Here is a 14457-nt window from a genome sequence, read left to right on the forward strand (position 1 = left end):
GTGTTTTTTCCCCCCTCCTCCCCTCCCGGTCCCCCCCCCTCTCCCACCGGGGGGGAGGGGGGGAAGTGAGCAAGCAAGCGGCTGCACGACAAAACTTTAAGATATTCTATACATTAAAAAAAGAAAAAGACTGCTGTAAAAAAATTAAATAATCCTGTTGGCCTCATATTCTTCCTTCAGTTAGCTCTTTGTGTAAAGCAACTAAAGGGTGACATTTGCTCAGTACTAAATCCCTGAATGGAACCTCAATTGGGCTGATGATGTAGAAGCAAGAGCAAGAGGATTCCATTTCCTCTTCTATAGCACAGTAGACGCATAGTTAACCAAATAAAAGTCAGTTATTTTTGTCACTGAAGGAAAAGACAGCTTTAAATAACACTCAGAAGATGGAATGGTTTAGACTACAGGAGGAGATAAGTTACCATTTGCTGATGACAAGCCTTGCTGCTGTTAGATAGAATTAGTCTCAAGAGGAGGCTACATGAAATTAAGGGAAACAGAACTCAAGAAAAAAGGCACTAGGTGTTTCAAAAGACTTATTTTCCCCATCAGATAAAAACAAAACCAAAAACCCCTCTAGAAGAACATGTGAAAAGTTTTCTTTTTTCCTCCTGCACTGAGAGCTAAAGAAAGAATAGAACAGGAAAGATAATCTCATAGCATTCAAAGCTACTGCTTTAAAAGACCAGGGAAGTGGCAAAGGCAAGACTTCCTTTATACCTTCTGCTGTTTTGATTTGGGAGAAAGATGAAGGCTTTCATATTTAGAGAAGGACCAACAGCTGAGACCTGAGCACTAGCTCAGTAATGATCAGCTATTGAGACATATTGCAGCACCAAACTGTCAGCTCAGTTTTCTTCAGTAGGACCAACATATATATACCCTGAACCTTCCTTTCTTTATCTATTCCCTAGAACAGCAGGTTTCATTTGGCATTTCAACCCATGCATTAATATGCATATAAAATATTTTATGTATATGGTATATATCAATCCGACTGCCTTGTCACATTTCTTAGGAATAAGCCATACGAATCTTAACTATTTAGTTTAAAAAAAAAAATGTAATACATTTTAGCTTGCCTTTTCTATTTGCACTAGTTACACTACTTTGTGTAGAATTGCTTATTTTTAAGGTTGTTGAAACATTGGGACTTTTTTGTTATAATATAAATCAACTATAACCCACTGAGAACTGCAAGTTGACAGCTGTCACATTCTAGCAAAGAGACAGGCAGTGTTCAGCCTTTTCTGGTTCTGATTCTCTCCCAGGTGACAGATCAGCATACCCCACTCCTGCTGTGATAGCAAAAAGCAAGAACAAGTTCTAGATGAGAAAACAGAGAGAAGCGTGAACTTCACTTTCTTCCCATTCTCTATCCCGTATTTCCCCCTTCTCTTCAAGGTAGTATTCAACTCTGTATCACTTTTTCAGTTCTTTTATTTCTGAAAAGTTTTAATCCTGCTGCATACTGAGGTTTCTGAACTACTGCATTTTATCACCTCTAAATAATGGAAGAAGTCATTAAACAGAAGCATTATCCAGTCGGCTTTAGATATTAAAAAAAAATAGGCAGACAAGACTGAAAATTCACTGATTTCTGTTACAGAGGTTCACTAGAATGAGCAAAATTGAATAACCACATTATTAAAAGATTATAAATGGAAGTTCACACATGGCAGACATCGGTCCTTCATCTCACTGAAAGCTCATATCTTAGAAATGTGGGGTTCTACATCAATGAACCTCTGTGTCAGACTCAATGGCAGTTTTGTGATGCAGACAAATAGCTATTTGAAACTGGTTTGAGACAGCCAATGTTTTTAACCTGAGGCAAACTTGTATTGTATACAAATTGTATAGAAATAAGGCTATTAATGAACTCACCAATATTTAACTATTCCTGTTGGGCCTCCCATTGGTCAAATTTCACAAGTCTAGCACTGTACTGCCCAGGGCAAGAAAATGAAATAGGAACCATTTTCATTATGAGAAGGTTAAAGCTCTTCCTATTTAGGGGAGGGAATCGGGACTCAGTATTAGTTTATACTGAAAATGAATCGTTTGATAAGCCCAGTATATAGTCAAGTGAGCAAATTTTAAAAGAAGCCTCAAATCTGTATTTTTGCATCTCAGACAATGTTTTTCTAGAACAGAAAAATTCACATTCTATGCTGCTCTCTACAGTAGCATAATAGTAAAACATTACAAAATTAGAGGCTAATCTTTATACTGAAGATGTTTCTAACTGACTTCTAGCTCAAGATTCAATGAGAACAAAGAAGTGGTCAGTACTTGCTACAGCAAATACAGACACACCTTCCAGCTTAGAGGAGAAGCAGAAAGTGAGATCTTTCCATCAATGCAGGCAAGTAACAGCTTCAGTCATCAGAAAGCTTTTACTGAGCACAGCCACATCACATATCTGCATATGCATTAAGAATAAAAGTGAAAATGATGTGTACTGTACAGAAATTCACCTTTAGAGTTACAGTATGGATCATAACTCTAAAGTTTCTCTCCTGTTTCCCCCTCTCTCTTTGCAGTACCAGTCCTTAACAGTGCAGTTACCAGGGCACAATGGTAATAGAAGTCTGTAAGGAGATAGCAAAGTTAGAGGAAAAAAATTAACGTGAACAGATACCCCGGAGATTCTCTGTTTTAGTCCAATGCTGTCCTAGAGACCAATGGTACCTGCTTGGCTGCCTTTTTTGCTTTTGCACTGTGACAATGCTTACACCAGGAAGAGGAGGACACAAGGACATAACAGAACTACCCCATTAAATGCTGCTCCAACCACGTAGCAACACAGTCATTTCAAGGTCTTGAGACCCTCAGAAACTGCAATCCTTCCTCCAACCCCATAGGTTGGAAAGCTCAGCCACACTTCACTGTTGGCACCAAAAGCCCCTTTCACAGCTACTTCCTTCTTAACATCTTTCTCTCTAAAGAAAGTCTGTTCTACACCTGACACTGAACCTGACAACTCCCTGAAGGGCTAGTTTTTACCTTCCTACTCTCAACAGTAACTGAACTTGGTGTTATTATTCCCACTTAGCAAATGGAGAGCAGGTCAGGAAACAAGGCACAAGCCTAAAACAAACCACGTGAGATCAATTACTTTCCAGTTCTGTGCATTGTCATTTGGATGAAGCTTTAGATCTCTTGCTATTTGAAATTCCAATTAGAAACTGAAATTTTTAATAGTGTTGTTTCAGACACCAGGACAGTAATGCATTTCAGTTTGTTTCCTGTGTCTATTACCCTTGTGTGCTTGTGAGTGCCAGCTAAGTTTAGTAACTAATTAGACTGGAGTCACAATTCCATTAGAGGTCTGGATCAGTAATTCACCAAGGAGAAAACAAAACATCTCTTGTTGAAATAAGTGTAGCTTTATTTGAGTTTTTTGTTTTTTTTTTTTAAAAAAGAGTTTAAAGAGGAAGAAGTCATCCAGTAGCTATACAAACCTCATTGTGTCTTCCATTTTAGAAGCCACAAAATAGGTCACACTCAAATCAAGTGAAACCTCTGGCTGACATAAGTATTTTAAATTAGCTGAGCTTTGACACTGGAGTAACAGCTATCAAAGATCATCCTGAACATAATCAGTAGTTCCAATACTAATTTTTTTCTTTGTATTGAAATTGGACAGTTTCAATACAAACACTACTTTCGATTGTTCCCAACAAAGCATACTAAGCAGCTGCAAAAACACTCCTTCAACAAAGAACAACTGAGTAAGGTCATTACCAAGGAAGGAGCAAGTAGTAAAAAAGATTTGACGACCCTGTAAAAAGGGCAGCTTATTGGTATAGTACAAAGAATCTTATAATACTAGGAAAGCATAAGGGCCTAGGGTTTCCTCAGAGAGATGTATATAAACCAGTGCTATTCTGCTATTGCATAGTAGGAGGTTACAACTAGGGGTGAGGGGATAAACAAAAGCATCAATAAATTTGAAAAAGAGAAGAACTTTAAGTATTAGCACCAAGAAGGAAACAGCTAGCTTGGAAAGATTAAAATATTATAAAACCCTTGTAACAAGTACATAAGGATTAACCCACTGTAGGTCTTAGAAACTGCAAAAGCAAAAGCAAGCCGAGGTCAGCGTGGAATCCCTGGCAGAATGTGATCTGGTACTAAAGTATTTAAAATTCAACCAAACTCTAGAAGCAGTAAGAGACAAAGCTTTGAAAGCTCCACAAATATCCAAAATCCCATAGCTGTCTGACAAAATGCACACAAATCCCAGAGTAAAACAATACACCTCTGCCTCAGTGAAGGGGAAATCTCTAGCTTTTCAGTCTTATGCGTTGCCGTAGGATAGTCAATGAGAAACAGTTGAGGCAACAGGGCACTGCTGTCTCCCTGCTTTGCAAAGCTCCCCAACTTGCTAGATAAAGAAATAGGAGCAATGGATAGAAATCGGTGCACCCAGCCCTCACCCCACTTCACAATAGACAAGGCAGAGCATGTTGACTTCCACACAAATGTGTACCTTCATGTATCTTCATTGACCTTTGCAAAAAAAGTAAAAGGGTCAGTGTTCAGAGCCACTCCCGACTCAAACAGTTTTCACTACCTGTACAATTGTTATTTGTGCTGTGCTTGATATTGGGATTCACTGGGGCTTAACAGGCTTGTAAGTACTGCCGAAAGAGAAGAGTTAAATAATAAACCTGTACACAGACAAGTTTTACCCAAGAGGGATACAATGGCCTTGTATATCAGACAGAACTAGAATTTCAGGTCACTTAGTATTCCCACAGTCTTCCCAAATCCCCATTTCACCTTGTCCCATCCCCTTGGTCTTCGAAGCTCTTTCAGTGTATCTATTCGCTACATGTGTAAGAGTTCAGCAGCTCCTAGAGGAGGAGAAAGGGTTGGGGGAAATGCAAGTTTGCCAGAGGAACAAATAATTCCACAAATCTTGTAAGTGTTTCTGTGTCAAGTCTTGGAGGCTTGTTAAGGGGCAATTGATTGAGAACATATTTATGTACAATCTTAAGTCCAGCTTCAGAAGTACAACAAAAAGAAAGAACAAAAAAATAGTCATCTTTGGGTGACTTTGGGACTTGCTTTCCTCAACCACATCTGAATATAAAGACAACTACAGTTGCCAAGTTTACATGCAATACTGGTCACCTCCAAACCACCCCCCACCCACACTGACCCCCTGTCCCCAAACAAAGAGTCCCCCAAAAAAGCCTGGGGGTAGGGGGGAGAGCGAGCACAAAATCACTAGAGCTCTGCTGGCCTATGTAACTACATTAACAAAGCACAGCAACAAGGAGAAATGTTGCATCTCTAACCTTCAAAGACTGTACTACTTCATATACTACTACCCTTCCTGCCTTAACATTCTCATCTTACTTGTAGTGCTACACACTTCCAAGGTTCACTTATCCTTTCCCCCCTCCCTGAGGAAATACAGAAAACTATAAACATAACTATGAAGGTTATAACTACAAAAAGTAAAAGGTATTTGTATTGAACTATAGAGAAACAGAGTAATTTTTTATACTTCGAATAGAATGTTGCTAATTGAAGCATTTGAATTATCTAAGAATACATGCCAGAAAAAATACTGTATTAAAAAAAGGATATTAAGCAAGCAAGCACTCCTGCAGCATGCAATGAGATGGTTGACTTGGGAGGCTAATGAATTAGTATAAACAATTTAAATCTAATTTAATTTAACAATGTAGAGCATTTGTGCATTGCAAAGCAACAGATAGTCATTTGTTTCTTCATTAAATCAAAGATAAAATTGCTGATTACCCTTCCATGAATTATTTTATTGAAGAGGATGGCAAACAAATTTTATATTTAGTCATAAAAGTTCATGGCTAGTCCCCAAACAAGCAAATGTAACCAGTGAAGGATACCAGTGAACATAATATAGACCAGCTGTGGTTTAGGGCAACATATTGTTCAGCCAAAATAGATTCTCACATTTTAACAGCTAGTGAACAAATGTTTATACAGAAAATTAATATAGCATTTTAAGTTTACTTTTTATTTCCACAAAACATATCTAAACAGCACAATTTACTATTCACAATTTACTATTCACAATCTTTAAATGTGTTAAAATTATACTTTGAGAATGCTGAGCATTTGGTACTGCCAGAAGTACTAAAATGATGAACCCCCCCTCTATTTTACAGATAAGTTTATGAACTTGCCTCAAAAGTGTTACCGGTGATATCAAATTCTGGTGGAACAAAGGCACCCTCTGGATCATCTTTGAAAGCAGAAGGAAATGTGTCAGATCAGAAATTAGTAGTCTTGCTTGTTTAAAAAACAAACCAATGTGATGATACAAATTTAATGATACAGTTATATCTGATACAGAAGAAACTATGTATATAGCAGTATTTTGGTTCACTCATATCTGATGTACAAAGAACTTGTTATCCATGGTTCTAGTACTGTAAGTAAAATAAAGTGCTATTTTCAAGCTTTCTGCAAGAAGATACCATACTTTTCCTACTAAGAAACAAAACAGACAAAGAAATACATTTACCATGCCTAACCACTTCTTGACTTCAGACATTTGTGTTTGGACCAAGTTACCACCTAAGCTGGTGTGGCTCAGCTGTGGCTTGCAGGTTTGATTTGATTAATGTGACATTTCCATTCACTATTTTCCACTGCAGACCTGGGGGATAAGGGTTCAAGCAGCAAAACCAACCTGAACAGCTAATTGCCTCTTCATCTACAGGCCAGCTTAAAACAAACTAAGCAGAAAGGTCAAGGTTCTATGATAAGAGTTGAGGAAGCACATTCCCCACCTGTGTGCTGCTTAGCAGCAAACTGAGCTACTGCAGCAGCCACTTCTGAGTGACGAGGTGGAAGGAAAGAAGGAACATCTTAAGAGAGATCAGTGTTGCTGCTGCATCCAAGCATGTATGTAGTATCAAACTGTACTGATGTCACATGAACCCAGTAAAGAACACCAGGGGATTAAAAAAAGTGCCCGACTAAAAACCTACTCTTCACGTACATATTCAATTCACCTAGTCCACCCTTCTGTGAAGCCAATGGATGACTGAGATAATTTACAAGCAAAGACTGTAACTTTCCCTTCTCAACAGGGAGAAAAAAAAAAAGTATGCTCACAGGCATAGGATACTCATCATAGCTTTAGTTCTAATAGAACTTTTGTGCCTGTATTTTAGAAGTGAAATGCAAAGCTCTTTTATTGTGAAGATACTAAACTCAGTTATATGGTAGAGAGGACTTTTTTTTACATATTCATATATTTCAGCTACCTTGCATGACTGACTATCCAGCTGCCACTAAATGATTTACAGTTCCTTATGATGTTCCTGATTCTACTTTCCCACTGAAAAAGAGGGATAAGCAACTAATTCTGCATTCCCCACACACTACATTTTTTCCTGATATTTGGGGGGGCAGTAGGGGAAGGCAACTAATGGACAGAAGATGTTTTGTCCCCCCCCCCCCGTCCCCCTCCCCAGACTACTGCTCCTTCTTTTCATGTCCCCACTACCTTTTCCCTTTCTTTCGATAGAACACTTTAAAGGCTGTACAAGCATATAATTTTTATCACTGGTAAAGCTCACTGTATTCTTTTAATATAATGTTTACAATGGAAATTTGTCTGATTTGAAGAGACAAGAAGGTATCAGAGCCCTTGGCAGAACACCCTATTGAATGTTTGCCACTTTAGCACCACAGAACCTGCAGGAAGCAGAACTTGCTGCTAAAGCAGAGGCAACAGGCTGTTCATTTTCTCTCATTGGCAAGCAAATCCAGAGGTTTTAATTTTCTTCTGGAAGAATAAATCCACAGGCAACAACGATAGGGAAGCACAAAGGACAACCTTCCCATGTGCCTGTCTAACAAACTGTATTTTAACCAACTAGTAACAAGATCTGAGGGAAAGGGGAAGAGAGAGTCAAAGACACAGTGGAGTGTGTGTGTGCGAAATAGAAAATACACACAACTTTTTGCATTCCTAGGAAAAACACAACTTTCTTTAAAGAGAACTAATGAAAAGTCTCTTCCTCAGAGACTAACATGACTTCAGGGAACAAAATCTTTGTACATTTGCTTTGCACGGGAATTTGTTATCCCACATTTTAAGCACTTGAATACGGCAAATTCCTGGGTCAATTGTTTGCCAGCTATTCAATTAGACTAAAACATTTAAGAAGGAATTGATTTTTTTTGCTTTCCCAGCAGCAAGCAAAGATCTTAGTTGAGAGGCATTTTTCATCCACTAGATTTATTCTCTTCAACAAGTCTTTCATATACCCTTATGAATACAAAGCCAGCTTTTTTCTTTTTTTTTTTTAATTTCAAGTTATGACAAGCTCCTTAAAACAAAGGAAATTGATTCCACATTACCCTATTAACATGGAACTAAAAGTTGACTCACATATATTTGAGGAATTTAAGCACAAAACAAATATCAACAATTATGAAGACATATTTTCATCTTTATTAATTACATTTTATGATGTTACATGCTTATTTGAAATACTATCTTTAATTCTAAAGAAGGCAACAAATATTCATTTGTTGCAAAGTTACCTTACCCATTTTTTTCTAAATACTGTGATCTGGATTTTGACTAAAAGAATAAACACTTATCCTGACATAGATTTAAAAATAAATTAGGTTAAAGAAAACATAACAAAAACCTGAATAGTGTGTATATATACTAGAACGGTTCTTCTAGTTACAAGCTGACATAATTTTCAAAGGACTATAGAATAAGAACTGCTGGGGTTTTTTTTGTTTTGTAATATCCCTAACAGGCTCAAGACAGACTCTTGAGATGGGTCATGTGAAAAGGAACAGCAAGAATAACATGGTTTTTTGTATTTTTTTAAGTTAAGCATCCCCCCATTCATCTGCTATGATACCTGAAGATCTTACATGCTGCTACATACTTTTTTAGCATCTTAAAATTCCATTCTCAGTCAGTCACCACACTTGCCAAGTCTAAAAATCATGACTTTAAAAAAAAAATAAATAAAAAAATCCATCATTCAAGAAGAGAGCTTTCCTTTCTAACAGTGAATATGCACTAGAATTGCCCCATTCTCTATGGCCACAATCATCAAGATACATTGAATGTCAGACTTCTCTAGAAATAGAACATATCCATGAAATGAAAACAACTGGAAAAGACCAAGAACGTGCTTTACATAGGTAGAGACTTGTGCACACAGATACACAAATACATAACCTACAGTATTTAAAATGGCGATAAATTACATTCCCCTGGATTACATTCCCCTGGATAAGTCTTAAAATAACTAGGAAGAATCTGCTAAGCAAACTCATAAAAGCCTTTGTTCATCAATCACAAAACTGAGCATGTAGTTTCATACAGACCTATACTCACCCATTCCTAAACAAGTTCTTGTTTTCTCTTTATTTTAATTACAAGTCTTAAGAATAGAATACAATGCTTTACTACAGCCTCCCACTATGAGTTTCTACAGTTCTAAAACAAATGTCCTGGAAACACAAATACTTACCACTGAGCTGTTCCATGAAGCATACATTGCCATTGGTGTTAAAAGCCAAAGTGTCAGGAGTGATGCAGAGTGTCTGGAAGATTGCAGAATGGGCAATGCTCTTCAGAGAATGGCAACACTCCAGGCAAATTGCCCAAATATCTTGCTCAGTAAGACAGCTATCCCGCAGGGACAAAATATCAGCAAGGGACACATTCTCCTGCCAAGATATGAATTCATAAATTACCCTGGATTTCATGACACTACTTTGTGTATCATAGATTACGTTTGACACAATTGGCTGCGAATAATGTTTCCAGCAAGTTCTCAGGCTTTCTAGGACACTGATTAACAGCCCAAGAAACACTAAGTGCTTGACTTTGCTCTTAACACAGAGAATCTCTTTAAGAAGCACAGTTAACCTGTACAAAGGTATCACAGTATGTTAACATAAAAAAAAGACCTACTATGGGAGCTATGTAAGTTACATAAACACTGCATCAAATTTAGGGAAACAGACCATTTGGAGGTAAAAGCAGAGAGACTAAGTTAAAACTTTGTTTAACCCATGTCTCCCTTAATCTCTCCCAGATGCCTTTGGATAAACTACTTCAAAATTCTCTTCACAGCAGTTTTCCCTACCATCTGTGATCTGGGAAAAAGTACCCTCTAAATTAGCCTGTCTTAAGAATGAAGCTGTTGTGAAGTTTAGTGATGTAGACCATTTCATAAACACTCAAAAGCCAAATAAGCCATAGGAAAAGCATTCTTATACTTTGACTTAAAACCAAACACTTTGGTTGTACTAGGCCTTCCCATTACACCCAGAGCTCTTAGTGATCAAAAAAGTCTATGGACTTTATTTCTAAGTTACTGTCCTAAACTATAAGTCAACTTCCTTTGACCCTGTCATCACAGTAAGGCTATGAAGAGCTCCAAAAAAATGTGGCTCTAATGTGGCTTTTCCGGTCAAGATGTTCAGAAATGGTGCTTTGTTCAAAGCAGCTAGCCTTTTTATGCACATATTTTAGAATACAAAACTAATACATTACCCACAGCTACAGAAGTAAAAAGTTTTCATGAACTTAAAGGCATGACAAAAACCATACAAACAAAACATCAATTCCATCTGTATGAAAAATAAGCTAACAGAAAAATGGAAGTATCTACAGAAGTTACTTTGCATCAAAGCTATACCACTATTAGTTACACATAAAACTTTTTCTCATTTATATATAGTAATTAAGACTAAAGACTGTACTTCTGAATGATATTAAATATACCTTGTATTGAAGATGTAGCTGCATATTACTTAGAATATAGAAAAAAGTATCTCATTGTCAGCAGAGCAGAATGTGAGATATCTTAAAGCTCAGAAAACTGTAGCAGTTTAAACTTTTAATCCCTTGAAAAATACAGTTATAACTTTCTTTACATACCTCAGTACTGGAGAGCATCAATGATATTTGGATTACCATTTACAGAAGGGCTAACAATTTGTTAACATGTTGTTCAGAGAATTAAGTATTGCACTTACAATATCCTTCAAACAAGGACCAATCTTTAGTCTAAAAATTTATTTTGCTTTTTGGTCTAAAGCATAAATACTTAATAAATATGAGAAAAAACAGGTAGGAAATAAAGTGCACTCACTATTGTTTGGGAAACTTAACTTCTATTTTCAATATTCTAGTTTTCATCAGCCTAGATACGGATTGATTTACTAATGGCAGCACTACTACAGTGCCTTCTAGCACTAATCATGGACCCTGGTCTCACTGAGTTCAATCCTACATAATAATGAACAGTAAAAGCCCTTACAGTTCAGGTACATGAGACAAAAGATCTCATTTTCTCTGTGCTGTGCTCAGCACCATATGCGTAATGCTGCCAGCAGATTTTGAGGGTGAATGAGGAAGTTCTGCACATCTTTATGGGGAACTTCTTCAAAGCATGAAGGGCAGTACAGAGGTTCCCATATCTGAAAACATAAACATATGACAAGGAGCTGGACCACAAACCATGAGGCTTTGAAGCTGACCAAACTGATAGGTAGGATGAGGATAGGCTTAGAAAGGAAAGACTAGCTGCTTATTCTATGGCCAAAAAAAAGTTTAAAAAAAAAGAAAAAAAGAAGAAAAAGAAGTTCTATGACCAAAGCAATGAACCAGTAATTATTTTTATTTTTAAGCCTCCTAGGATCATCCAGCTAGGTGACATGATAGCATCTGCCAAAATTGAAAAAAAAAAGTTTCACTAATCAAGATGCAAAATTATGAGAGTTTCATCTGTGCATATGGACAAGAAAGGCTCAATTTAGAGGTTATGTGAAATAAAGAAAAACTGCAACCTTTAAGACAGCCTCAATATCAAATTGCAGTCACAGTCAGGACTTGATAGAATTTCTTTTGAGTCAAGCTTTGAGGTTGAGCTCTACAGAGGATATTAATCATGAGTAGCAATATCTACAGTTTAAACCTACAAAACCATCTTTGTGTTGTGGTTATTTGGGGAATAAATGGAAGATGATGATCATCTCATGTCAGACAAACTTATCTTCCTTCCAGGGGATGGGAAAGTTAGGTAATACAGAAAAAAGACAAAGGAAAAAGGAAAAAAAGAAAAAAAAAAAAGGCCTATGAATGTTCCGTGGCTTCCATCAGCAATGGATGGCTAGGTGAAGATAAAAACCGAAACAAAACACCACCACCACCACAACCATACAGCAAGCCGCCTTCTGTTCAATGCTCCAGGATGTGAAGCGATTTACTTCACAGAAACCATGTATTTCTCAAATGATCATACTGTCTTGACCTTAGTTATTAAAGCTGCTATTGTGGCAAAGCAAGGCCTTTCTAGAGAACGAAGCATTGAAAACACTGAGATGTGCATTTGATTAGTTTGCATCCCCAAAGCGATATGGAAACAAAGTTTTCACTGTGGGGAAAAAAATAATCCTTTAAAGACTGTAACACAGGAGTTTCTGGCACGCTGAAGCTTCTGGCAAGCCATGACTTCAGTACTTTGGACCACTGAAAGCTGGTTCACTCAAATTACAAGAAAACTCGCACGTGTTATGTAAGAGATACTGATGCCTTTTCTCTCTTGTCTCATTATCAGTAAAAGACACTTGTAAAAGCAATTACTGTTTAATAACTATGAAAAGTGAACTGGTCAGACAACCATGCTTTAATTATTCACTTTAGTTCTCAATTTTCCCTTGTATGTTCTTCAGAAAGTATTAAACAGTTCAGTAGTATATGTAATTAAGCAGAGGAAGAGAGAGCAGGAAGAGAAAATAAATTAATTTGCCACACACAACTTCTTAAAAAATTTGAAATTAAATATTAAGGAGTGTGAGACAAAGAAAGTCCTAGCAAAGAAAGGCATTTGAAATACACCTTCACCCTCAGTATTTCCTACTCTTCAGCTCAGGCAGCTTCTTGCTTCACATACTGGCTTTTGTAAACCACATATATCAGACACCAACCTCATTCCTTATACTACGTACAGTGATGAGAAGCACAGGCTCCACTAAATGACTAAGCAGCTGAGAGTTAGGTACATCAGCATTTGCAGCTCTCTGGCACCTAAGTCTTTTTGCCAAGATAATTCACACAAACTTCAAAACAATCTATTCCAGAATCATGGAAAATGTGGCAAACACCATTCATTAAATTAATCGTTTTTGTAGAAAAACACTGGGTTGCCTGGCTAAGCTCACTGACTACTCTTCAAAGCAGCCCTTTTTTATTAACGTCTCTAATCACCAGGTGATAGGTCATGCTCATTCTCTCAACAAGAATATTGAAAATATCCATGTGCCTGGAATAACTAAATAGAAGGGACTGGTAGGAATCCACAATTAAAGTATATATTGAGCAGGTGAGAAAAATGGGCTCGGGTCTTCCTCACACAGAAGAGTTGACCCTCAGCCTTCTCCCATACTGAAGAAATACTCCAAATATTTAAGCTAATGTGTAAAAAGGAGGCCACTACCACCTTCCTTCTTCTTTATTTTGCATGGGCCAGTCTGAGAGGGCCTACTACACTGAACGCTACAGATGATGGGAGGAAGAGCCAAACTGCTGAGCCATTAGATGGCTTATGAAAGCTGGAAGGGTCTTTTCATTTTCAAACACACTTTTAAATCCTGATTCAACTTGGGTTCTTGACATAGCAAATAAGAAAGCTGTACAATCTGGTTTGGGGAACAAGTGGCTCACATATGGTTCACCAAACTTTTACTTAAAAAAAAGAAAAAAACCAAACATTTTGCCCAAACATTCACTAGGGGGTAAGGAACACACTTAATGTGGAAAGATACAAAGAATGATGAGCAAGAGCAATGAAAAGTAAGTGCAAAACCAAGTACAAATGCAGACAAATGTGACAACAGAACTGGGTTTAGCTACAGGTTATTTGGCATAACAACTGAACAAACAGATTTAACAGGGGTTGGTTTTTTTTTTTATTTCCCAGTGACAAGGCCTTTTTACACAGGGCAGCAAGAAATGGCTGCACAAAAATCTGGTTGGTGGCTACTAGAAACCCTTTTGCCCACATAAGAAATCTCCCTTTATCAGGTGTGACAAGGACACGTACCACCCAACTGCAGCATTAACCCACGGCTATGACAGGAGTTACGAGACACCCCACACGCGAGGACCGTGACTTTGCTGTTGTGTGGAGAAGGCGCACGGGGATGGACTAAGCCCAGCTTGGCAGATGGGATCACCGGGCAGGAGAAAGCGAGGAACCCGCGGTGAACACACGGAAAGCTAACGGTTATGTCGACACGGCCTGGCCGCTCCCGGCAGGGCGGGTGAGCCCCCGGGCTCCGGCTGTCTCCGGGCCCGGCGCAACCGGCGGGCTGCCCTCACAGCGCGGGCAGAAGGAGGCGCCGGGGAGGGGAGGCCCGCGGGCCGCCTCACCACAGGTGAGCACAAGGGCGGCG

At 38.1% G+C, this 14457-nt stretch overlaps 1 protein-coding gene across 1 annotated transcript in view; it reads right to left on the reverse strand.

Annotated features, from left to right (window-relative positions):
* The window catches only part of KNDC1 (kinase non-catalytic C-lobe domain containing 1), a 103729-nt gene that overhangs the window by 52798 nt on the left and 36474 nt on the right, over positions 1–14457 (reverse strand). Inside the window, exons 3-4 of the mRNA XM_009278031.1 lie at positions 9522–9720; positions 6189–6247 (exon numbers count right to left, since the gene is read on the reverse strand). Of these exons, the coding sequence (XP_009276306.1) occupies positions 6189–6247; positions 9522–9720 (258 nt within the window). The remainder of the gene's footprint in view (positions 1–6188; positions 6248–9521; positions 9721–14457) is intronic.

Source organism: Aptenodytes forsteri, unplaced genomic scaffold (assembly GCF_000699145.1).
Source record: "Aptenodytes forsteri isolate BGI_AS27 unplaced genomic scaffold, ASM69914v1 Scaffold15, whole genome shotgun sequence".
Taxonomy (NCBI): domain Eukaryota; kingdom Metazoa; phylum Chordata; class Aves; order Sphenisciformes; family Spheniscidae; genus Aptenodytes; species Aptenodytes forsteri.